The 24,497-nt window shown below is 49.0% G+C and overlaps 3 protein-coding genes across 3 annotated transcripts in view; 1 reads left to right on the top strand and 2 right to left on the bottom strand.

Moving 5' to 3' along the window:
* RILPL2 (Rab interacting lysosomal protein like 2) overlaps positions 1–3,791 on the bottom strand; it is a 30,290-nt gene extending 26,499 nt beyond the window's left edge. The window contains exons 1-2 of the mRNA XM_019648927.1: positions 3,701–3,791; positions 2,392–2,574 (exon numbers count right to left, since the gene is read on the bottom strand). The gene's annotated coding sequence lies outside the window, so the exon portion shown is untranslated. The remainder of the gene's footprint in view (positions 1–2,391; positions 2,575–3,700) is intronic.
* Positions 3,792–4,029: 238 nt separating this feature from the next.
* On the top strand, positions 4,030–9,156 carry SNRNP35 (small nuclear ribonucleoprotein U11/U12 subunit 35). The gene is made up of 2 exons (XM_019648926.1): positions 4,030–4,138; positions 7,632–9,156. Exon 2 carries the CDS (start codon positions 7,635–7,637, stop codon positions 8,373–8,375), a length of 741 nt encoding a protein of 246 aa, XP_019504471.1. The 5' UTR covers positions 4,030–4,138; positions 7,632–7,634; the 3' UTR covers positions 8,376–9,156.
* A 1,863-nt stretch (positions 9,157–11,019) lies between these two features.
* The window catches only part of RILPL1 (Rab interacting lysosomal protein like 1), a 45,830-nt gene continuing 32,352 nt past the window's right edge, over positions 11,020–24,497 (bottom strand). Inside the window, exons 3-6 of the mRNA XM_019648884.1 lie at positions 20,237–20,355; positions 19,341–19,606; positions 13,767–13,790; positions 11,020–11,908 (exon numbers count right to left, since the gene is read on the bottom strand). Of these exons, the coding sequence (XP_019504429.1) occupies positions 11,764–11,908; positions 13,767–13,790; positions 19,341–19,606; positions 20,237–20,355 (554 nt within the window). The 3' untranslated portion in view covers positions 11,020–11,763. The remainder of the gene's footprint in view (positions 11,909–13,766; positions 13,791–19,340; positions 19,607–20,236; positions 20,356–24,497) is intronic.

Below are 24,497 nucleotides of genomic sequence, written 5' to 3'. Positions count from 1 at the left end.
GGTTGAGCTGTTGTTCAGCATCTTAGCTGTAGAGGGCAGTGTCACTGGCCCTCATATGTGGGATCCGAACCGGGGCCCTCTGGCGTTCCAAGCCAGTTCTTAACCATCGTGCCACTCGGCCGGTCTTCAGTTTTGCAGGAGGAAAAAGTTCTGGAGATCGGTTGCACAAAAGGTGAACATACTTAACACTACTGATCTATACACTTGGAAATAATTAAGATGGTGAATTTTATGTTATTAATTTTTTTTTTTACCAAAATAATAAAAAAAGGAAAGCGCTTGCCGGTCAGTTCGAGGGGTGCAGTTCCCTGACAGCCTCCAGCCGTAGGTAGCATTCACGCTGACAACACACTTTTCCCAGGAGCCCTCAGCTGATGACAACATAGCAGGGACACCAGGACCATTCTGTCCAACATGGGACAAGTCTACTTGGCAATCTTTGCTCTGGAGCAACCCATCAGGCTGGTCCAGTTTCTGCTGTGGTCGAGGTCCTTCTTCACGGTCCTGCTCTGTCCCAGGTGTCAGACCCGCTTCCTGGTCTGAAGGCTTTCTGTGCCCAAGCCTGCTTCCTCCTTCTTTAGGACTCCAGGTGTGAACCTCCACTGACCCAGCAAACAAAAGATGACATATGTGGCTTCCATTATTTCTCTGGAATGACACTGTTCTAGACCAGTGTTGTCTGTCAGAACTTCCTACAAAGAGGGAAATGTCCTGTATCTGTATGTCGACTATAGTAGCTACTAGCAACCACAAGGATGTGGCTATTGAACGCTTGAAATGTGGCCAATGCAACTGAGACACAAAGTTCTTAATTGTTTTCAATTTTAATTAAATTGAAATGTATACAGCCACAAATGGCTAGAGGTGACCATACTGGACACCAAGAGTACAGGCTCCTCTTAGTCGTGAGTTTCTGACTTTCCTTGTTTTTCATGACCTTGACAGTGCTGAGGGGTACTGGTGAGGTGTTCTGTAGAATGTTCCTTGGGATTTGTCTGATGCTTTTCTCATGGTTAGACTGGGGTTACGGGTTTTGGGGAGGAAGGCCACAGAGGTCAAGTGTCATTTTCATCACATACTAGTAACGTGACATACTGTTGACGTTGACCTTGACCACCTGTGTCTGTCGGGTTTCTCCACTGTAAATTACTCCTCTTTCTCCCCTTTTCCATACTGTATTCTTTGGAAGGAAGTTACTATGCCCAGCCCACACTTAGGGGTAGGGAGTTATACTCGTCTTCTCAAGAGTTATCTACATAAATTATTTGGAATTCTGCATGGGAGACTCGTCTCTTCTACCCAGTTGATTTATTTAATCATCTATTTATATCAGTATAGACTCAGATGTTTATTTTATATTTTGGGTTGTAATCTAACACTATTTTGTTGCTCGAATTGTTTTGCTTTGGCCATTGGGACCCTTCAGTTGGTTCCTCTGTTCCCTTTGCCGTAATCATTGGGGGATTTGTCTGTTATTAGCACTTCTCGCATTCCAACACTACAAGTAGCTCCAAACTCATCTTGCGTATTTCTTGCCCCACTCTTAGAATCAGCCATTTCTCCAAAGGAGCACTGGTTACTGTTAGGAGAATGACACCAGAAACATGATCTAGGTGCGAGGCTGTGCTTGTTGTTACTGGGGTGCACACACACATTTAACAAACCTTTTTTAAACTGTGGTACAACACAGATAACTTTTACCATTTTAGCTATTCTTAAGTGTATAATGCAGTGGCATTAAGTACATTCACAGTGTTATAGAACCATCACCATCTCTCTCTGGAACTTTTTCATCATCCCAACTTCAACGTCCGCACTCAAACAATAATTGCCCCCTACCCAAAACCCCAGTCCTTGGAAACTGCCATTCTACTTTCTGTCTCTATGAATTTGACTACTCATATAAATCAAATCATACAAGATTTGTTCTTTTGTGTCGGCTTATTTCAACTAGTATGATGTCTTCCAGGTTCATCCACGTTGTTGCGATTATCAGAATTTCCTTCTTTTTTGAAGCCGAATAGTATTCCACTGCTATTTCCATATATATTTTTTTTTTTAGCTGAGCCATCCTGCTACCTGTTGGTAGCTCAGCGGCTGCTCAGCTCGGGCTGGACTCGAACCGCTGTTGCTCAGAGCTCAAACTCTTGAGCGAGCTCTTAACCAACTGAGCCACTTGGGCGGCCCTCCATATATTTTTAAGCATAAAAATTTTAAACTATAGATATTGCTCATTTTTTATTCAATGACACATTTTTATCAATATATTTTAAGAAAATGTACTAGAAAGAAAGCTGTTGATATTTATAACCTATGTTTCAACTATGTAATAGAGATTCAGTAAAGACGGGGTAACAGTAACACATCCTTAGCAATTAGAGATAAGCTTACCTTCCCAGAATAAAATTAGAATGAAAATGAGATGACTTGTCCGCAGAGACAAGGATGAATCAGAAAATGAGTGGCTTGAAGAACATCACAAGACATCCATCATCAAATTTAAGAAAGCATGATTGTATCAACAAATTTCAAGTTGTGACACAATCAAGTTGTAATTGACCCGAATATCTTGACCTACCAAAAAAGAAATGTGACATAAATTAGAATGCATACCTCTATCTGTTCCGCAAATATTTATTGACCACACGCGTCTTTCCTCTCTCTCCCACACCCAGCATTTAAAATCTGGGCTTCTGAACCGTGACTCTAATGGCAGGGGTCCTTTAATAGGCTTCAAGAATCATTTGGGGACTTGGAAAAAAATGCACATTTCCAGAGATTCTCGTAAGGGTGAAATTCAGTAAATCAATAACGTAGTTAGACTTTGCTAGTTTGCAGTTTGACTCACCACATAGCTCGCTGTCTAGCCACCTGTAATTAGACTTTATTTAGGTTTGCAGTTATTGGGCTGTCGGAAAAGTCATGACATATTTTTGCAACGAAAAACATAGAAAAAAATACGTCATGGCATTTCCGACAACCCAACAGATCCATCCTGATATTAAGCTGTTTCCTTTTTGTGTCTCCCCTCACGGATTAACTGAAGAACTCTGTTTTGTTCCCCTTCTCAAGGTTACTCGTGAATCTATCTAATTAACAGAACCCCAACCTGAAAAGAGCAATTTCTTAATCCTCAGGCGCCCAGACACTGGAATCCAATTTACAACTCCCCTGCAGTTTTTTACTGGTGAAACGTAAAGCCCCAGGCATTGATGGCCGAGTCCAGAGTCCCAGAGATAACATTATCTTCAAACAGACCAGACAGACCCCAGGAAGCCTGTCAGCCCTCAGACCTACCTACCTGACCGACTCCCCCTTTCCTATATAAGAAAAAGCTAACCTGAAGTTCAGTGCAGCCGTCCCTATCAGACTCGCCCCCACCCCCCACCCCAGGCACTGCCATGGGCACTCTCTCTGCCCCACCCACCTTTAATAAAGCCTTTTCTTCTTCTCCCACTTGGTAGAGTCTGAATGCTTTCACCTTTTGCAAAGACCAGGGGTTAATGCCAAACCCCGACAACTCTGAGGTCACAGATTCCGGCGGGGCCCAGGAAACCGCATTCAACAAGTTCCCACACGACTCTTACAAGTCAAAGCCCCCCCACCACCCCACCACCCCATGCTCTGAACAACTGTGTTGCTTGTGTGTGAAGCGAATTTATGAAATCTAGGGGGTTAGGAACACTCTGGGAAAACGTACCAAGTTTCATGTGAACCGGCGTTTTCTGAAGGAACCAGACTAGAACTAGATTGTCAAAGCGGCAATCTGGGAACAAACGCGCGCTGCGTTGACAGCCTTTCCAGACAGAGACATTCTGGGGCTCCCAGACGAGTAACTGCACATTTCATAGTCTTTCAATGGTTCAATGTAGCCGTTGTCTTTCGTGGGGGTGAAAAAAAAATTAGAAAAAAGGAAGTTTTATTCTCGGAAATAATTCGCCTTCGATGCGCAATACAGGTAATTAAATTCCCCAAAATAAAGAGCAAAAAAAAAAAAAAAGAAAGAAAAAAGAAACAGCGCCCGTGACGAATCTGCTTCTTCCGATGGAAAGGTCCGGTCAGGCAGGCGCGAAGAATCTTCCATCGTTTCTGGCCGGGCGCCGGTTTTCTTGGGAAAGGGAACCCGAACCTTGCTGAGGTGAGTGGAAGAGGGGCGGGAGCAGGGCCCCCCACCTGGCGAGAAGGACGATGTTAAATTCGACCTGGACCAGGCGTCCGCTCGTGTATGGGCCGCCATGTTGAAACCGGGCCACGTGGGAAACCTTTTGGGGTTCGGTTTCGGGGAGCGGGGGAGATAGCTGGATTAGAAGGAGATCCCTTCTGCTCTGCGCCCACCCAGAAGGTGAAGGGCTGGCGACAAAGGCGAAGGCGCTGGGGGGCGGTGTGGGGGTGCAGGCTTTTCCGCCTTGGCGTCCACGGCGCCACTGCGCATGCTCGGGAGGGCTCGGTGGGTCCCGGCTTCAATTTTGTTTTGTGTCTCACTTGGGTGGGAAATGCGGGAATGTCTTTCCCTGCAGACCCTGTAAGGAGAAACATGCTTTATTTGTTTGCGTAATAATAACTTATTTGTAGAGTAACATAATTATAAACCACTGTCAGAGACACTGCCTTATCTAATTTTCACAAAAACCTAGTGAAGCGGCAGTTAGCTATATATTACAAATGATTTACAGTTTGCCCAAAATATATAGAACTAGGTCTTAAACTTGGGTTTTCTGACTGCCAATCCAATGCACTTTTTCCCTTTCCACACTTTTTCTTTAATGGTTAACTGCCCATCCACCTCCCACCCCCACCATGCACCCTTCTTTCATATCTTATCTCTGTTTATGAAATAATGATGAGAATCTAAAACTCCAAAGAGATTGTTGTAGGAAATGTCAGCATAATGCTGCAGCGGAGGAAAGACACCTGGAAAAATTAATGAGATGCTGTGAAGCCACTGTTCTCTTGGTGTTTGATATTGATAGAAGCATGCAGATGAGAAAGAGAACAAAAGTCCATGCTTATCCCTTTGTAATCCTCTCCAGATTTTAATTTGAAGAACTTTTGAGCTTTGAACCAGAGCTCTGGCTGTGTACAGTAATAGCAGTTTCATTTGATGGATCTTTGTGATCTTTTCCTGTAGAATGGGGAAGGGGTTCTTTCCCACTTGGGGGTCGGTGGGAGGGGCTCAAACACCCAGAATCCTGGTCGTTTTTTTCCTATCCCCAACTCCAAAGGTTTATATTTTATGACAGCCATCTAAGGAAATAGTTAAGAGCTCAAGCTCTAGAGTCGAAAAGCCCTTCGCTGTAACTCCCAGGCCGGACTACTTCTTAGCTTTGTGATTTGGGGCAAAAGACCCTTTTTGCATCTCACCTTCCTCATCTGAAATGGCAATAATAGTAATACCTATTTCCTGGTATTGTTGAGAGGTGAGAGAGTTACATGCTAAGCACAGTGCCTGGCACTTCCTAAATGTTCAATACCAGTTACCTATAATTAAGGTCTTTGGTTTTGTTCCTGCAACCCTGTGATAGAGGTAGGAAATAAGATTAGAATCTAAGAATTTTAGGGTCAGAATGGAATCGATATAGAGAATACCAGAGCAGAGATTCAAACAACATAGTGATATATTTTTTTCACGTGGAGAAATTCCGCCATGAGAGAGTAAAGACACAAAGTGGCATTAGAGATAGAGCCCACACCAGGACTGGGACCGAAATCCTCTCACTGTGTCTGGTGCTCCTTTCGTAGCTCCCGCTAGTTCTCATCCTTTTACTAATGAGGATTGCTAATGAGACGTGTCTTCTCCAAAGTTGCTTGTTAACAACAGACATATATGCCCTCTGTTTACAATTTGGTGGTAGACCGTGTAAAGTCCTTCCTCTCACTTCTCAATGAAGTGGTCCTTTTTGTCTGATTTTAGGCCACAAACAGTTCAGTGAATTTTGGTTGCATTTGGTTCAGTTCCTCAGTATCTGTCGGGAAGTGTCCTCGCATCTGGAGATGAAGTGAGGCAGCCACTAGATTGAAGGACGTTTAACCGTGCGTTGGGCAAAATGTGACCAGTTTGACAGAAGAGGTACCATGAGCTGTGGGAGAGATGAATTTGCTTCATGGGGAAGAGCTTGGAAGCTGGACTTGGAAGGGCCAGGAGAATTTCCACAGGTGGAGCCATGGGACGCAGCAAAGAATATTCCCAGTAGAGGAAATTGTACCAGGAAAGACGTGGAGCTGGGGAATTAGGGTACATTCGAGGTATGAGGAGCAACCCTGGGCAGAATAGAATGGGGTGGAATGTGTATGGTGCGAGGCTAAGTGAGGGTCAGAGGTCTTGAGTCTCTTGACTTTGGACTTGATTCTGTAGGTGTTTTGCTTTTTTTATGGGGAAAAGAAATTCCACAATGTAGCCCCAAAACAATCACTCTGGCTACATAACCCATAAACTGAAAAACTAAAGTAAAAAGACCCTTGAGGGAAATTTGAGAAAGAGGGGAAAAGTTGCAGATACCATTTTAACAAATATTATGGAAAGATGTTGTTAGCGATGAGCATTACCGTATATAATATATTCCGGAGAGCACTGGTTTTTAAGTAACAGTTCAGCATTGGCTCTAAAGATTTACACAGTTGGTCACGTGGTTATCAGCAGTGTCTGAAATGTTGGTAAACACTGTATTATTCCCGATTTCACATGAATCAATTATCATGTGTCAGACTTAAACTTACCCTCTTTCAAAAAAAGTTATATATCAGAACAAATGACATTGCAGTGTGCTGGCTGGACTAAAATTACCATTGCAACCAATTCTCATGCTCCAAGGCATAAATGGATTATCAGCTAGGGAACTGGGAAGAAATCTCATATTCCTTTTGAACCGAAGAGCCTGCTGCTGGGACACTGTCGTTTTAGCTTTGCTACCTGTTTGCAGACAGATGCACAATGCTGCATTCAGAACACCATTTTCCCTTGTAGCTTTGTTCTTGAAAAAGCCCTTATCTTTTAGTTGCCCATACTGAAATGTTAACAGATGAGTGATGTAATATCTAAAATGTGCTTTAGAATAAGCCGGGAGTGGGGGCGTGAGTAGGAGGAGCACAGATGAAACAAGACTGGCACATGTTGAACATAGTTGGAGCCGGGTGAGGACTTTGTGGAGGGTGATGCCGTTCTCGACGTTGCTATGTTTGAAATTCTTCATAGTAAAGAGTTTTTTAAGACGCCTTTTCCCACAGCAGTTCCCAGGCTGGTTTTCCTGTGCCCTCTTAAAAATCTCTAAAAGGCAAGCCTGGATTTTGATCCATGTCACCACGTTATAATGTAGTTGGTTTAAGTTTTCTCCCATGACTAAACTGGATGGCACACGCATGCCTCAAACTCAAGCGTAAGTTGCCCTTTGCTTCATCCTGGGAGGGAGGGCGGGGGGCGGGGAGTAGGTAAGGTAAGAGCATCTTGGAGCCCCACTGCTGAGCTTTGATAGTCTCCCCTCCGCTTTCTATCAGGAAGGCCCCAGCCTCTGGGGATTTGCTTCCTTCCCTATTGAAGAAGGGGTAAATGATGGTACCTACTTCCTGGGCTTGTCCTAAGGATTAAATGAGTAGCTCACAGTCGGTGCTACATAAACACTTGCTATGGTCCTTCCTAGAACATGAATGACTGGATGCCCATCGCCAAGGAGTATGACCCACTCAAAGCTGGCAGCATCGATGGCACCGATGAAGACCCCCACGATCGCGCCGTCTGGAGGGCAATGTTGGCTCGATACGCCCCCAACAAAGGCGTCACGGGAGATCCCCTCCTCACCCTGTTTGTGGCAAGACTGAATTTGCAGACCAAAGAGGAGAAGTTAAAGGAAGTCTTTTCCCGCTACGGGGACATCCGGAGGCTTCGGCTGGTGAGGGACTTGGTCACGGGCTTTTCCAAGGGCTACGCCTTCATCGAATACAAAGAGGAGCGTTCCCTGCTCAAAGCTTACCGAGATGCCGACGGCCTGGTCATCGACCAGCATGAGATTTTTGTGGACTATGAACTGGAAAGGACTCTGAAAGGGTGGATCCCTCGGCGACTTGGAGGAGGGCTGGGGGGGAAAAAGGAATCTGGGCAGCTAAGGTTTGGAGGGCGGGATCGGCCTTTTCGAAAACCCATTAATTTGCCAGTTGTTAAAAACGACCAGTATAGAGAGGGAAGAAGGGAAAAGAGGGACCAATCTCGATCCCGAGAAGGACACTGGGAGTCGAGGACCAGGGATCGAGACCATGACCGTGGGCGGGAGAAGAGGTGGCAGGAAAGAGAGCCACCCAGGGTGTGGCCTGAGAGTGACTGGGATAGAGAGAGGGACTTCAGAGATGACAGGGTCAAGGGGAGGGAGAAGAAGGACAGAAGCAAGTAGAGGCTCACCACCAGCAGCAGAGCCCACAGGAAGATACAGCGTTTCTATACAAAGGACAAGTTCAAGGCCGAATAAAACTGTCTGATGATAATGCAGTTTGGTGTAAGTTTTCTTTCCAATCTGGAACCCAGGTTCAGGCTGAAGGTGCTGATATTCTGAACTGCTCTTCTTCGTCTTATAGTTCTAGGGACTTGTTATTTAATAAGCTTGAGAAACAGTTTTGTCCTTGCCGGCGTCCTGTATGGAAGGGCATGTGTCAGGAGCCACCGTTCTCATCCAATTCGGCAGTAGAGAAATTGATTTTCTCCCGACTATTGGAAATGACCGCTTTGAGGGCTTGACAAAGATGTGATGCCCAATGATTTTTGACTCCTGGGAACCAGAATCTGGTCAAATAGATGATATCTTTTCCATGTTTATGTCCATAGTGCAAGGGTTTGATGAATTGAAATAGAAATGGGGTGGAAAAGTGAATCCACGGAAGACGGCCAGAGACTTAATACTAAAGCCAGTCTGAACAGTGACCTGGGTCAGCAACCAGCTACTTGTGAACAAATGTGACTCCATTCCTGAGCCAAACGCTGACTGCTTTTTCTTTTTTGGGGTGGGAGGCTGGCATTTAAAGTGAAAAGCCAAAGTTGCAGGGCTCTGGCGCTATGGTATGGCAATCTTCCAGCCCTTTGAAAAGACAAAGAATGTGAGTGAAATGAAAATGACAGGAAATCAATGAAAGGTTTGTATCTAGTTTTGATGAATTGATGGGTCTTTTCCTTCTCGATCATCTGGCCTCTGGTGTGTTCTTTTGAGGGCTTTGAATAAGTACCATGCTGCTCACGTGATAATCAAAACAGTGACATTTTAGCATTTTTGTTTTGTCCATGGCTGTATTTGATAGGTCAGGTTCTTCAAATTCAAGATGTCTCATGCAAAAGAAATGTCTGATGTAATATCAAGACTCACACATTCATCACCAGGTTTTTGCATTAGGAGGTATGAATCTTTGTTACGTAGGGAGCCTGCTCTATCTTAAAATTGCTGTCAGCTGCTAGAACAGTTTTAGAAAAATACGCTTTCCTTTGTAAATTTCCAGTGCAGAATTTTACTATTTCCCATCTCAGAAAAGGGCCTTCCAGGAATACCTTTCTGATTTCACCCACATTTTACTTACAAAGTGCTCGCTAACATGGCACCAAAAGTGTGTCATGGGCTAGAGTCGGCAGGAACTTTAGAGAAACAAATCCAGTTGAGGTGTTGAAGCCAGCGATTGTCAACCCTGAGTACCAGAACATGGACGGATTAAGAAAACATGCACACTCAGACCCCATCACTGGACATTCGGGCTTAGTCTTGTATGGGGGCTGGTACCAAAAAAAAAAAAGGGGGGTGGGGTGGGGGCAGGGACTTAAGCAATAGCCACAACGTGACAAAGGCAACACCCTCCCTCTGACCCAGCAGTTCTGCTTCTAGTTTATTCTGCAGATGGATGCTTATGTGTGAAAAGTGTGTAACGCTGTTTTGGACCGTAAAGGATTGGAAGGAAGCTATCTGTCCATCAGTGGGGCGTGGACGAACATAAACAAATTGTACATCTCTATGGTAGACTAGGGTTCCACAGCCTCAGCACTACTGGTATTTGGGGCTGGACAATTCTGTTTTGGGGGCCTGTCCTGGGCACTGTAGGGTGTTTGGCAGCATCCTTGGAGCCTACCCACTAGATGCCAGCAGCACTCCCCACACTCCCCTCTCTGAGTTGTGACAACCCAAAAGGAATGTCTCCAGATAGTGCCAAATGTCCCCGGGGGGCAAAATGGCTTGTGGTTGAGACCCACTGTCTATGTACTGACAGGGAGTCATGTCCAGGGTATCCTAAGAAAAGAAAGGTACAGAACAGCAATATACTTGTACGGGGTGCTGCCATTTATGTAAAAGAGAATGGAAATATGGGTGTTTTTGTAAACAACTGCATGCATATTTATAAACTGTTTCAGGAAAGACAACCAAGGAACTGGTAATACTGGCTACCCTGGGGGTGAGGGGGCAACTAAAGGTGCAGGGGGGCAGTGGGGTTCCTCAGTACACGTGCTTTTTATTCTCTGAGAATAAATTCTCATGGTTCCAACGGGCCATCAGGTTTGAGAGCCCCCACTGGAAAACAGCAACAGATTCTGTCTGATCATTCTTTTCAGCAATCTGGAAAGTGAGTCTGTGGAACATTAACCGACCTGGTGGTTCCTTAGCAAGCCAGAGTGTGTAAGAAAATGGCCCTGTTACATGTGCTTAAATGCCGTTAGGAAATGCCACTCTCTCAATCTGTGAGCACCCAGCCTGGTGCCCTGGGTGCTTGGTGGGTGGAGAGAACGACAGTGTTATCTGGGCAAACCCCCAACTTAACAGTTGCAGACAAGGTACCTGGCTCTCCGTCTGCCACTGCAACCCCATGAGTCAGCCCCATGACACATGTGTCCCCGAACCATTTTTTCACCCATTGCCCTCGCTCTGGCATGTTTCTCCCCACCCACCATCCCCTGCCTCGTTCCCAATCCGTTTTGGGACATTTGTCTTCTTTGCAGGGGAATACATATGTAACATAGTGAAGGCTAAAAGGAAAAAAAGATGCCAAGACAAAAAAAAAACCCACACGCGAAACGTTGCAATGTCTCATCCTTTGCCACTTTGTTTGGTTACTACTGCGTAACTCACAGCGGTGCCAAGGCACTGGCCTTGACCGTGCTACACACTCTAGGCACTATCAGTAACGAGGAGAAAGGAACATCGGTTCTTGCAAAGTTGTGTCCAGTTTCTGGGAGGGAGGACTGGTGTCCATAGTTTCAGCTGCTTTGTGTCTGAGCTTGGCCAGCTTGGCCTGGGACTTCCAAGGCCCCGCTTGTCTGATGGATGCATCCTAAACAGCATGCTACCACCATGCCAACCTCATGAACGTAGCTGATGACAACCTACCACTTCCCTGCCTCCCCCTTAAGTATGACAAACATGATCACAGAACTTCCCCACATAGAATTTCATACCAAGCAGTCACACAGCCGTTATAGTGGCAAGTGATGTATTTGGCTTTAAGAAGCTTGTGTTAACTGAAGTTAATGCAAAAAAGTCGGGCCTCCACTCATGGTCTTATTAAATATATGTCCTAAGGGGTCAGAGTCATCTATTAGAAATGCTGATAGCCCTGGGTATAAATAAACATTTCTTTGAGAGTTTGGCATCAGTTTTTCAATGTGCTTCCTCAAAGCAGACAGTTTGTTTGAGGGATCAGTTTTGAGGGTGCATCTGAACCGAAAGGTGTACAAGGCAGTAACACCGGGGGCTGCCACGTGCTGTTGGAAATGCTGGCGGTGGACAGTTCAGGTCCGAAGGCAGAGGTGGGCCACGGTCACAGGTGCTGTAAGGCTTCCTGTCCTTGCTCCGTGTAACCGTCGTCACGGTGGGAGTTGGCCCACTGGCCAAAGGACTCCTGGATGTGCACATTTCTCTGAGTGTTGGCCAGACGCTTCTTATCTCGGGAGAAGAAGCTAAACCTTTTGGAAGGAGAGAAAGAAATGAGTGTTTCCGCCCTTTGATGCACACGTGATGGTTTTCGCAATGCCAGAGACATACAGCAGCAAACACATGGAAAGGAGCAAATCAACTCAAGGTGTGAAAGAAAAAAGTGGGGGTATGGGTCAAAGTTATTCTAGAAAATAGCAGGGGATTCTGCGTGACATTGTCATGGTACCTCGGAGGCGAGTGTGAACAGAGTGTGCACGTATGTGACGTGTGTTGCACCGTCTCCTACTATAACCACCAGGGAGGGCTTCTCGTTACTAGTGGTTACCAAAAGCATCTAGAAACATACATCATGAACTTCTTTATCCTAACGGTGCAGGTAAAAAGTTTAAGACTTGGAAGCCCCATGGAATCTGAGCTGGTTCTGATGTCCACAGATGAATGTTTTTAAGTAGTTATGTATTTATTTAACGAATCAGAAGACTATATAAATGGCACATCAAAGCCCGGGTTTCATGGATGTTACTGCTCAGGATGAGGCGAAAGTAGGTGTTTGAGAAAAAGGAGACGATTAAAAAATATATTAATAGCACATGTGGTTCTCTGATTAGATAAACACTGTGAATATATTCATAGTATGTGTGAAATTTGGGAAACCATGATTTTGGAGTGTCACAACCTGATTTATGGTGAAATAACTTCAGAAGTTATCATTTCTGTTAGAAACGGCTAATGCAGACACAGAGGTCTTTTGAAACAGCTGTGACTATTGATCACTGATCAGAGTGAACCATCCAGTACCTAAAAGATAAAGGTAGAGGGCCGGCTGAGTGGCTCAGTTGGTTAAGAGCTCGCCCAAGAGTTTGAGCTCTGAGCAACAGCGGTTTGATGCCTGGCCCGAGCTGAGCAGCCTCTGAGCTGCCAACAGGTGGCAGGATGGCTCAGCTAAAAAAAAACAAAAAACAAAAACAATAAAACAAGGTCTGCTTTAACTCCATTTAAACACAGACCAGGAACCTGGCCAGGAAACTTGAGTTGACCCACCGTATTTCCCAAAAACCCTTTCTAAGCTGCCAACTGTCCTTTGATTGTCCCAGACTCTAATAAGATTCCTTCTATTTGCTCACTTAGTTCTCCTCCTCTTGAATTTTGGTTTCTGAACTCGGTAAGACATACAATTGCTGTGTTATGCTTCCCAGGGGCAGGAATAGGAATGAACCACTGAGAAACCCAAGCTTCAGATCAACTATTTTTAGTTTTGTCTGTGCACCTATTAGCTTCGTGTGTGTGTGTGTGTGTGTGTGTGTGTGTGTGTGTGTGTGTTTGTGCAAGCGCATGCACACATGCTGTGGGCTATGGAATTCAGTTTTAATCGCATTTGGGTGAAAATGATTTTACCATTTTGTGGCTATTGAATCCTACAATCACTTCCTACCAGGAATAAAGCGGTCTTTTATCACAAAGCTGGGGCAAGCCAAATTTATCTGGAGCAATTCTCCCTACCCGCTAAAGCCGCCTCTGTAATATGATGTGCGTAGTGGCCCATGAAGGCACGCTTTTTTCATACGGGTGACTTGTGAGCTCTCTCCAGAGAGTAATCAGGGCAATTAGCTGGCCAAACACACAGCGGCAACACATCACTGCTACAGCTCACCTCTGCCTGACTCAAGCAAGCAGAAAAGCCACTTGCCACGTCGCGTCCAAGGGGCGGGGAGCGCTGAATCAAAACACTGGTCCCCTCCTTTGCTTTTTAAACAAGATCAAATGGCTCACTGACGACTTGGCAAAACAAAGCAGTTTAGAAAGCTGGGGCGTGTAGACTGAAAACATAGCGTTAGTGTCACTCGGGGTGGGAGTGGGGGGGTGTCACAGTGGGCGTTGATTACTGACCCGTCACTTAAAGGACCTTCTTTACTGGAACATGGACAAGGTGGTTTTAGAATAGAAACAGAAAAGACAGAGAGAATTATCGGTAACAGAGCCGAGAATTCCAAGGCCTCGGTCCGGCAGGTCGAGCACCGTTGAGTGGCCTGTTTGAAATCACACTCGACACCCGCTTCAGATGGGAACACACAGGTGATGGCCATGCAGCCCAAGTGGCCAAAGAAGACGGGGCCAGCCCAGCGGTAGCCGCAGCAGACATTCCAAAGGCATAGCTCAAACCAAACCCAGAAAAACAGAGTGCCTACAAGGGAAACAAGTTGTCGGATGGGCTGGAGAGTGGGGTCATCTATGATCAGGCCGGCTGCTACCATGGGCATTATGGCTGTAAAGATCCTGGTTAGAAAAGTACAGATAGACACAGAGAAGATAAAAACAGGGAGGCATGAAAATAAACACACTCCACACACACGTCAGCTGAAGGGTTTGCGTTCGGGATATGTTAGGGGTGGAGCTGTGTCCCCACCCAAATCCATATGCTGAAGTCCTAACCCCCCCCAGAGCCTCGGAAGGTGACGTTATTTGGAGACAGGGTCCTTGTAGATGTAACCAGTCAAGGTGAAGTTACGTTGGAATAGGGTGGTGGGTCCTTATAAAAGGGGGAAGTTTGGATACAGACACGCACACAGGAAGAACACCACGTGAAGATGAAGGCGGAGATTGGGGGGATGCTTCCACAAGCCAAAGAACACCAAGGAGTGCCAGCAAACCACTAGGAGCTAGAAGACAGGCCATGGACTAAATTCTCCCTCACGGCCCTTGGAAGGCCGTGACACTGCGACACCTTGATCTTGGAATCCTAGCCTCCAGGACTATGAGAAACCATTTCTATTGTTTAATCCACCCCAGTTGGTGGCACGTTTGTTACAGCTTCCCTACCAAACGACCACAGCATGTGACAACCACAGAGGGAAGACGCGGTGGGGTGGCCCTCATGGGCTGAAAATGCAGGCCTGGGCTGTGGGGAAGGAAGGAGTCGAACCTGCTGTGGGAGGTAGGGGTGACACCCTTGGGTGTCTTCCATCACGTCTCCCCTAACTGCCACGAGCCTTGGGTGCCATGCCTCGAAGGTGGCCAGGTGAGAACCAGGAGAGGTGAGGTGGCCAGAGCGGGCCCGGCAGGACAAGTGCTGAAGCGGAGAGCCTGCCTAATCACCCACCTGGGGAAGTCGGAGCCACCAGAATGCTTGTGGGTCCCTTGGCTGGGCGAGGAAAATGAGGAAGAAATGCCAACCGAGCCACCCAAGCTTGCTTTGAACAGCTTTGAGGTTTTTTGTTGGTTTTTTTTTTTAGATGTTGGCTGAGAAAAGATATGAAATAATTGTCTCACACGGGGCTTGGGGAGTCTCTGTGTGTTTGGATCACCTTTGATGCACCCCTCCAGAGTAGCCAGATCTTGGCAGAACCACCTGGATGGTGACAAGGAGAAGAGGGGACACTTTTTGCTAAATGAATGGGTGCAATCCTCAGAGGCCAGGCTAAAGGGCAGTTAGCTTTCCAGGGGCTCCAAGCCACATGGTTCTGCACCCACTTTTGCCAGGACCCCTCTCTTCTTAGTGTAACAGGGAGTTCCCCCAAGAACAGTCTTTGTGTGGGGAGGGTCCCAGAAGCTGGTTTGCCCACACGGACATGCTGGACTTCATTTGGGAACCGATCGGGGCCAGACTGATGCACAGGGGCCTGGGGGACTCCTTGAGGGGTCCGGCCAACCTACTGTCTGTGAGGTCCACTGAATAGGTGGCCCCCTGCCCTCCCTATTCCCAGCACCCACTGCAAAAGCCGCCTCCTCTAGCGGGTCAGCTACTTCCACAAGAAAAACTGGCTCATTCTGGCTAAACGTTTATGTCCTGGATATGGTGCAGCCGCTTTCAACTCCCTCCTCTCCACCGAATATTTCTGGAACACAAACCCAGTGGCATTTCAGGCAGTGCAATGGGCGGCTGTGAAGAAGCTATTTCTAGGCTGAAGTGAGGACGGTGGTGGGTAGGAGGACAGGGACAGAATGCACTGTTGTCACTACCGTTCGATGCTCTGGTGGCCGCCTACTCTAAGACCAACCTTTCCGGTGTGTAAGGCCAGCTGCTGTGATCTGTAGCTTTCCGGGCCGTCCATCTACCCCCACTGCCTGTTTCCTGCCTCCCGGGTCAGCCCCTCCGCCCTGCTCAGCAGAAAGCAGTGTGTGTCCAGAGGACCCCGACTGAGAGCCGAGACTACACAAAGGGGGCTCTGGTGCCTGGTGTCCACTGGGGACGAGGTTGGAGTCACTCAGGCGCTCCCTTGTGACCTGCCTGGGCAGTGCCAACCCGGCCTCTGGGGCCAGCAGCTGCTCCATCACAAGCTATTCCTGGGCCGACTTCTGAGCACACTGTTTTGACTGGCAGCAGAGTTTCTGGTTCCCTTGGCCAGTTCAGCCCAGAATGTAGACTCTGGCGTCTCCAGCTTGTGGGTGCTTGAGAGATAAGGGAACTGGGAAGTCAGCCCACAGCTGATGACTCAGGGAGTGGGGTGAGGGCAAGGGGGGCAGGGAGGCAGAACAAGACAAAAGGCATGGGTTAGATCCTGACTTCAACCTAAATGCAGTACACGGGCTTCTCCGGGCCTGTTTCCTCATCCGAGAAATGGGGCCGAACGTCCCAACTCTGAATCTCTGCCTGGGTGGAAGATACCTTAGTTCCAGTGTTCTAAGCCGGTGAAGCCCCTTTAAACCTCCACCGTAGTTACTGCTTAGTTGGTGGTGAGTGGGGGGAAAAAAACTCATCAAGAGCATGAAGCTGAGCTGGAAAGCAGCCGGGAGCTGCACTCAACAGACGGTGTGACTAATACTCTGAAAAAGCAAGGATGAGGGGACCAAACAGACCAGATGGGCGCCAGAGGGGCGAAGGATGGAAAGGCACGCAGGCACGAGACAGTCCTAAGAACTGCCATCCCTTGCCAGGCCCCCAGAGAAGATGCATCCCTGCCCCAGGCTCTGGGCTCATGGGTCACAATGATGCAGCTCCCAGTTGGAAGCCGAGGTGGACAAAGGCGACCAGTGTCCTGCCTGGGCTGGTCAAAAGCCTTTTGTGCCCGTTTGATCTTCCAGTTATCCCCCTAGAAGGCCGGGGCGGCCAGGGAATTCTGACTCCCCCCTGCCCCGCCGCCACCGCCATCTGTTTCTGTCTGTCTATAACTGGCTCCCCAATTCCAGATGTTTCTCCTGCCAGGCTCAGAGCCCCAGGACTTGCTGAGGCCATGCTAACAGGGAGAAGGGCTTTGAAAATGGGGCCCCCGAGTCCTCTCTAGAACAATCCGAAAAAGAGGATCAGACATCACAGTCTATTCAGGTGTGGGCAGAGGACCTGGTGGAAAGAAGCTAATTCGGATAACTTTCCTCTGGGTTTTACAAGTCTGAGATTTGCAAAAGCCAACTCTTAATTACCTGCTTTAGAGGAATGGGGCTGGAGTGAAAAACGAAAAAGTCAGAACAACTCAGCTTCAGAAGGAATTCTCAGAATTACATATGACTTAGAATTCCAGTGCTGGAAAGGTCTGATTTTTAAAGATCTGGGCGTGAACTCCTACTGAAGGCAGAACACTGGTCTCTTGGTTTCACCTCTCAGCCCAGGGAGGGGCTGTGTGGGGTCAGTAGGCTTTCTCAGCTTCCCAAGGTTGTAACTGAGAGCTGTAGCTTACTAAAGCACAAGATTGATGCTGCTCATCCTCACACGTGAGTGGGGCTGGCAGGTGGATCCGAGTTTAAGCAAAGTCAACCCCATTTCTTACCAGGCAATGGATGAGAGACCCTATCCAAGAGTAAGCATCTTCCTGGGGATTGAGTGCCTCACATTATCGAGACCTAAGGGATCCCTCTCCTCCTCCAAGATGAGGCCACCGGGGACACCCATTACTTCTGTCTGCCTAGCACACTCTGATCTTGCTCGGCGCCTGTCCTTCGCTAATTTCAGTCCATGTGAACTAGACGGAGTTAAAGCTTCTCTAAGCTTCAGGAGAGAGAATGAGGCCCAGACCTGGCCAATCGATGCACTGCCCAGTGATTGGCCGAGGGGTGGTCATGTGACCCAGCCAGAGCCAATGAGGCTCAACTCTGACTTCTGGGGAAGATTCTCTCATCCCCGCAGGGGTGTTAGACCGAAGAAAGCAAAACCCTGGGCTGACGCTGGCTGTCATACTGCCACCGTGAGGGGAGAGCTGCCCTACCGCCCACAGAGAGTAAAATCAAGTCAGAGGGAGAGGGTACACGGCAGGGCCCTGATGACAAGGCCTGGATCCAGCTGAGCCTGAAGCCAGGGCAACCTGGGGGTTTCTGGTTACTCAGCCAAACAGTTTTTCCTTCTTTTTCTTAAATAAAGTAATTACTTTGAGTTTCAACTGCCAATGGAAGATTATTATTAATCCATGGCCAAAATAGAGTGGGAGTCGGGAGGAAGCCAGTTTCAACCTTTCTAGTTCTAAGCTTCACCTCCCCCAGAAATATTTATCCCTAATCAGAACTGGGGACCATCCCCACCCCCTCACCCCCAAATCCAGCAGAGATCAGGGACCAAGTACACAATAAGCAACCTGAAGCTGGCAAGAGAGGCCTGCAAAGGAGCGACGCGTTAACCCCACACTGCAGAGGGCAGCCAGCCTTTTCTGCGGCCACCAGGACCCAGAATCGGAAAAATGGACCTTTCTCCCAAGAGCAGATCTGCACACGTTTTGCACTTGCCTCCCTGTCCAGCAATGCTGAACAGTAAGTCAATTCAAAGACAAGAACAAGCCAAGAATTTCCAAACATAACTGGAATTTAAAGGTGGAGGCGTCCAAGTAACCCCCCAGTTCCTGTCCTCACATGCTCCTGGTGGCTTTCCAATCCACACCACTCGCTTTTACAAAGTTTCTGCTGGGGTTTGGGGGAAAAGGGCCCAGGCCTCTTCTGCAATAAACCCTGGGTACAGCTGGAAGGCCGAGAGCCCGGAAGGCCTTCCCAGGGGAGATAACGAGGCTACAGGACGACCGTGTGAGCATGAGGCTCTCCTGCAGAGTTTAAAACCTGGGCTCTGGGGCCAGGCCGCCTGGGTTTGAACCCCGGCTCTGCCTATTAGCTGTGTGACCCTAGGCAGGTGGTTGACCTCAGGGCTCGGTTCCGTCAACTCTAAAGTGGAACGACAGTGCCGCCACCTCACTGGACGAGGTGAGGACTCAATGAGATCTCGTGCAGGAACGGTAGGCCGCACAGTAGGTTCTTAGGAGGAATTCGCTAACTAGACCAGGGTTTTAACCTTTTCCCTGAAAGACTGCAAAGGTCAACGAACCTGAAATTCTTTGCAAACTTATCCGTATTGCCCCCCCCCCCCCCCCTTATTTGCTGTCCTCAAAGACCCGGGGACAGACNCTAGAAAGCTGAATACCCTGGGCTAGAATGCTTTGCATCCTGGGTTCCAGGCCCAGCCCTGCCTCTACCCAGCTGTGTGTCCTCTATCCAGCAGCATGTTCTCTCTATTTCCTTATGTGTCATGGGGAAGGAGATAGCCCACACACCTACCTGCTCCCCTCCCCCCGTATCACCGTAGTTGGCTTTCCACTCACCTCTGGCCCCTCCTCGCCATTCTGGCTGAGCTCGCCCTGCAGCCTGTCTCGCAGCTTCCCGAGCTCCGCCCGCAAGCTGCCCATCTCCTGCTCCTTGGTTTGTAGGTCTGCCTCCAGTTCCACCTTCTGCTCGATCAGGGCCTTCCCCTGGGCCTCCACCACTGTGATGCGGTGCCGGAGGTCATGGTTAATCTTCATCAGCCGCGTCTGCTGCTGCTGCAGCTGTGGAGCGAGAAAGGCCATCGAACAGGGCTGCCCGGTACAGCAGCTCACGTAGAGCACTGCCCAAGGGCAAACCATCTACAGGCGTGCCATTCATTACTGTAGACGTCTCGATTCGTTTGAGATTTGTTCATAGAACACTGTTGATGCCAGAGATAGTCAATTTGTGTATTTACCGTAACTTTATGACAGATGGAAGACAGGTGTCTTGTTAGTATATCGTGACAATTTCCTAGCAGATGGAAGTAACATGCCTTGAGAAAGGGGTGTCTTTTTCTAATTCAGGCAGAGACACTGCTTGGGTTCCTGGAGCAGCCTGAACCACGCTGGTCTTCAGGAAGCCTCATGGTCAGAGCGAAGGCTGACCAGGCGTCGGGACCTCCCCAGGGTGCAGGACTCCGGTCACTCAGGCAGTGCCACATTCCCACCTGCTGTTCCAGTGGAGACGGCTGAGGATCCACCCGTGGCTGCAGTTTCAGGGCCGTGAGCAGGATCCCCACCCCAAAGAGCCCACAGAGCCCATGGAATGAGGCCCAGGGGAGCTGGGGAACCTCCTGAATGGAGGATCCAGGCTCTCGCTGGGACCTACGGGCCAGAAGGGTGGAAACGGGGCAGGGGCGCGTCACTTACCGCCTCCACGTCCTCGTTCTTCAGCCCGAGCTCCCTGTCCTTGGCTCGGATCTCATCACGCTGTTTGTCCACCACCTCCTTCAGCTTCTTCATCACCTGCCGCTCCCGCTCCGACATGCCTGGGGGTGGGGGAGCGAGACCCACAGGTGAGTCCACCTCCCTGCCCTGCACAAACCATCGGCAGCTTCCTGTTGAGCGGACACCGGCCCCCCAGGCCTTCTCCTGGCCGCACCTCTCCGGTCACCCCGCCCTCGTGCAGGCTTTCCACTCACCCCTCCAAGCTCATCCCCACCTGGGGCATGTTGCCATAGTTATTCCGGGTGCCCGCAAATCCCTTCCTTCCCGCCACCCCTGCAGCTGGCTCCCCGTGCTTCTCAGGCCTCGGTTCAAAGGTCACCTCCTCACAGAGGCCCCTTCCTTCCCTGACACCCACCCGCCACATTTATTCCCTTCATCGCACTCCTTACAGTTACTAAGTGTCTTGTACAGTCACTCATCTAAGGAAAGAAGATACTGCACAGTGATTCAGAGGGGAGGCTCTGAAGCTAATACTCGCTCTCTCATTTCTTAGGGCTGCTGTGACGACTGACCTAGTTAATACGCACAAAGCACAGACCACGATGCACGGCACACAGCAGCTGCTCACGGCGTGCTGTCGGTTACTTGCCTATTGTTTGCTCCCCTGTGCTTCTCCCCACCAAGTACACTGTAGGCCCCAGAAGGCGAGTCTTTCCCCCCACCTGTTCACTGTGTGTTCCCTGAGTGAGCACAGGCCTGGCACACAGTAGGTGCTCGCTAAGGCACTGGGTGGAATAATGAACTGTGAGGATGGGTGTGTACTGGTTTCGTGTGGCTGCTGTAACAAATGACCAACAAAATCTGATCGCTTAGGACAGCGGAAATTTATTTTCTCGGGAGTTCTGGANAGTGGAAGTCCTGGTATGGGAACGGGGGGACGGGGGTCATACAGATGGACCCTAGCATGCTGTCACCTGCTCCATGACAGACTCAAACCCTGTCCTCCCATCTCTTCCATAGCAAGGAGCACTTAAAAAAAATTGCGGTAAAATACAGTTAGCATAAAATCTACCATTTACAAAATATAGACACAATTCAGTGGCGTTTAGCACATTCATTCACAGCGCTGTGCACCCACCATCTCTACCTAATTCCAAATCATTTCCATCACCCCAAAAAGGAAACCCCGTACTCATCAGCAGTCACTCCCCATTCCCCCATCACCCAGCCCCGGGCAACCGCCATCTGCTTTTCATCTCCATGGATTCGCTTTTTCTGGACATTTCCTATTAATGGAATCACACCATGTGGCCTTTCATGACTGGCGTCTTTCGCTCAGCATCATGAAGTTCATCCACATTATAGCCTGTGTGAGAAGTTCCTTTTCATGGCTGAGTAATATTCCACGGTGTGGATGGACCACCTTTTGTCTATCCTTCTGGCTACTGTAAATAATGCTACCATGAACATATTTGTGTACAAGGATTTGTGTGAACACCTGTTTTCAGTTCTTCTGGGGAGACACCTAGGAGTAGGACTGCTGGGTCATGTGGTCACTCTATGTTTAACTTTTGGAGGAGCTGTCAGACTCCTCGCCACAGTGGCCGCCGCATTTTACACTCCAGCCAGCAGCGTAGGAGGGCCCATAGTCTCCACGTCTTTGCCAACACTCTATTTTTTTCCCATTTCTCTGATAGCAAGGAAGTTTTTGCAAGCTCCCTCCAAGTCAGCTGGCCAAGTCTGCAGGTGGTCTGTACTGAGCCACCAATGTCCCATGATCGAGGACTAGCTCAGGACAGCAGTGGAAAAGCTCTGGAACAGGAGAATAATTGAAATAGAGTCCCTCCCCGAACTGCACCCCCTCCCCCAAAAAAACCCCCACAGCGGCACAGGGAGAAAAGGACCCCAGCCTAGATGGGTGACGCAAGGTCAGGATGCTGAAGGACTCTAAAAGGGAGAGCCGAGAGGCCTCACATCCTGGGAGTCGGGACAGGCTGTTCTGGGAAAGGACACTTGAAAGGAGACACCACCCACCAGGGCGGATCAGGTGATAGAAGAGCCACCTAGCAGGCGCGGGCAGGGAGTCAGCAGGGGCAGCAGGCGGCTGGCAGCAGGGGAGGCACCTCGTTACAGCAAGAAACTGAAACCTGACACACACCGCCCCCCAACCCATCTGGACGACAGACTGGGGTCTCTTCCCACCCAAGAACTGGGGGAGGGAATGCTGGAGGATTTAATCTCCCAAGAAGGTACTCTAGGTGCCTGCTGGTGCCACCCCGCCAGGTGGGCTGCGTTGTCAGGGTACATCTTCGTGTCCAACTCCTTCTGCACAGCCCCATACACGGGACGACATCTTCTACCCAAGACCATGTAGAGCAAGTGCCTGGTGCACAGCAGGCCCTCACTAATGCCAGTTCCCTTCTCCTCCCCTGCCCAGGTTAACCACAGAGCATCCTTGGCTGTCTAATATTTACTCGGCATTAACTGAGCATCAACTTTGTGCCTGCTGGTTGTTGAACTAATGAGATGAATTAGACAGGTGGGGGTGGAGGGGAGATACTACACACAAATAGAAACTGACAAGGTGATACAATAAAAGAGGCGCAAGGACATTAAACTCTAACCGGGGAGGGTCACAGAAGGCATCACTGCAGATGTGGTCTCTGTGCATGGGGTCTTGACGAATGTGTAGGGGTTTGCTAGGAACTCTGGACCTCCCTCCAGCCCAGCACCTCCATTTTGTTTGGCCTTCACTGTGTTCTAAAACATTTGAATCATGGCCAACAATTTTAGGTCAGGAGATTTCATATTAAAGCTTGGGGTTGGGGCTTCCTTTTGAAAAAAAAAAATTGGAGGCCAGGGTGACACTGGACCCACAGGGCGACACTGGGCTGGTGCTGCATAGCTGCTGCTCCTTTTTATGTGCTCTTTCTGTGGCTACTCACTCCCCACCCCCTTTTCCTTCCCTGCCTTGACCCCAGAGAGTTCAGTGGCCTCTGCCGAGGATCCAAATCTCAGGCTCACACACTCCCTCTGGGGCTTTCCTCCCCAGACAGCCCATGCCTCTCCATGTCTCTGGAAGGGGTCATCTGACAGGTGCCCTGGGGAAGACATAAAGCCCTTCAAGAGGCTTCCCCAGTCCTCACTTCCCCAGAGGCCTTTGGGCGAGCTGTTTGTTCCTCTGCAGGCCTGTTTATTTCTCTAGCTAGCCCAACAATATCACTAAGGGCCCTTCCCACCCAGACATCCAAGGGTTCCTATGAATGCTGTTCTCAAGCCAGAGTCATTCCCTGCTCACCCACCACGGGCTGAAATTGCTCAAGACACCCAAAGGTTCTTTAAAGCCTGAATTCTTTTTCTCTGGAGACTGGATGGTTCTCTTATGGGGGTGTGACCTGATTCCAGAGCTTGGGGGATTCCCAGGCAGGTTTGTAAAATAGTCCCGGTTTCTGGGACCCCTGCCTGGGAGTGCAGAAGAGGGAAAGCGTGGGGCGCCAGCTTTTCAAGAGGCCACAGGCTCTGACGCAGTCCCTGGGGCAGCCCCGGATTGGCCTGTCCAGACCGAGAGACTGTGAAGGCTCTTTCCAGCATGGCAATCGGGCCGATCGGCAGCGGACCGTCTAGGCTTACTCCACGAGGGACCATGGAGGTGGCTTGGGTTATCGCGGATTGTCCGCTGGTCCCCTAAGGCACTCTGGGCACAGCCTAAGGGAGATGCCCTGAGGCCCCAGCTGCTCTCCGGGAAGGCCCAAGAGACCAGCCGACAAGCAATGGGGCCTGAGGGAGGCCACCTCCTCCATCGAGGCCTCCGTCCTGAGGCCTGGCCTCCTGGCCATGCTGCCCGCTGCCTGGGCACATCAAGGCCACTTCCTGTGCCCTTGGCCTAACAAAGGGGACTGACTGTGCTCTGATTACCCTTGGTATCTCCAAGCCTACCGGGCATGCATTCAGCCCAAAAACCCTGCCTCACATGCCAGCCAGCAAGCTCCTGTCTGCGTTCCCTGCACACTTTAATAAACAAAACCGACAACAACAAAAACTTGCTAAATAATCAGAACTGGTAAAGCAGAGATATCAAGGAGGTAACTATCAACTTTCTAGTTTTCTTATTGATTTTACAGTAAGTCCTTTAGATAGGAGCCCACCTCATTTTCTTTTCTTTTTTAATTAAAATTTACTGGGGTGACAGTGGTGAATAAAATTACATAGGTTTCAACCATCTCATTTTCTTTTCTTTTTTTTT

The sequence above is a fragment of the Hipposideros armiger genome, unplaced genomic scaffold (assembly GCF_001890085.2).
Source record: "Hipposideros armiger isolate ML-2016 unplaced genomic scaffold, ASM189008v1 scaffold_128, whole genome shotgun sequence".
In the NCBI taxonomy this organism is placed as follows: Eukaryota; Metazoa; Chordata; class Mammalia; order Chiroptera; family Hipposideridae; genus Hipposideros; species Hipposideros armiger.
This window is presented reverse-complemented; position numbering and strand designations above follow the sequence as displayed.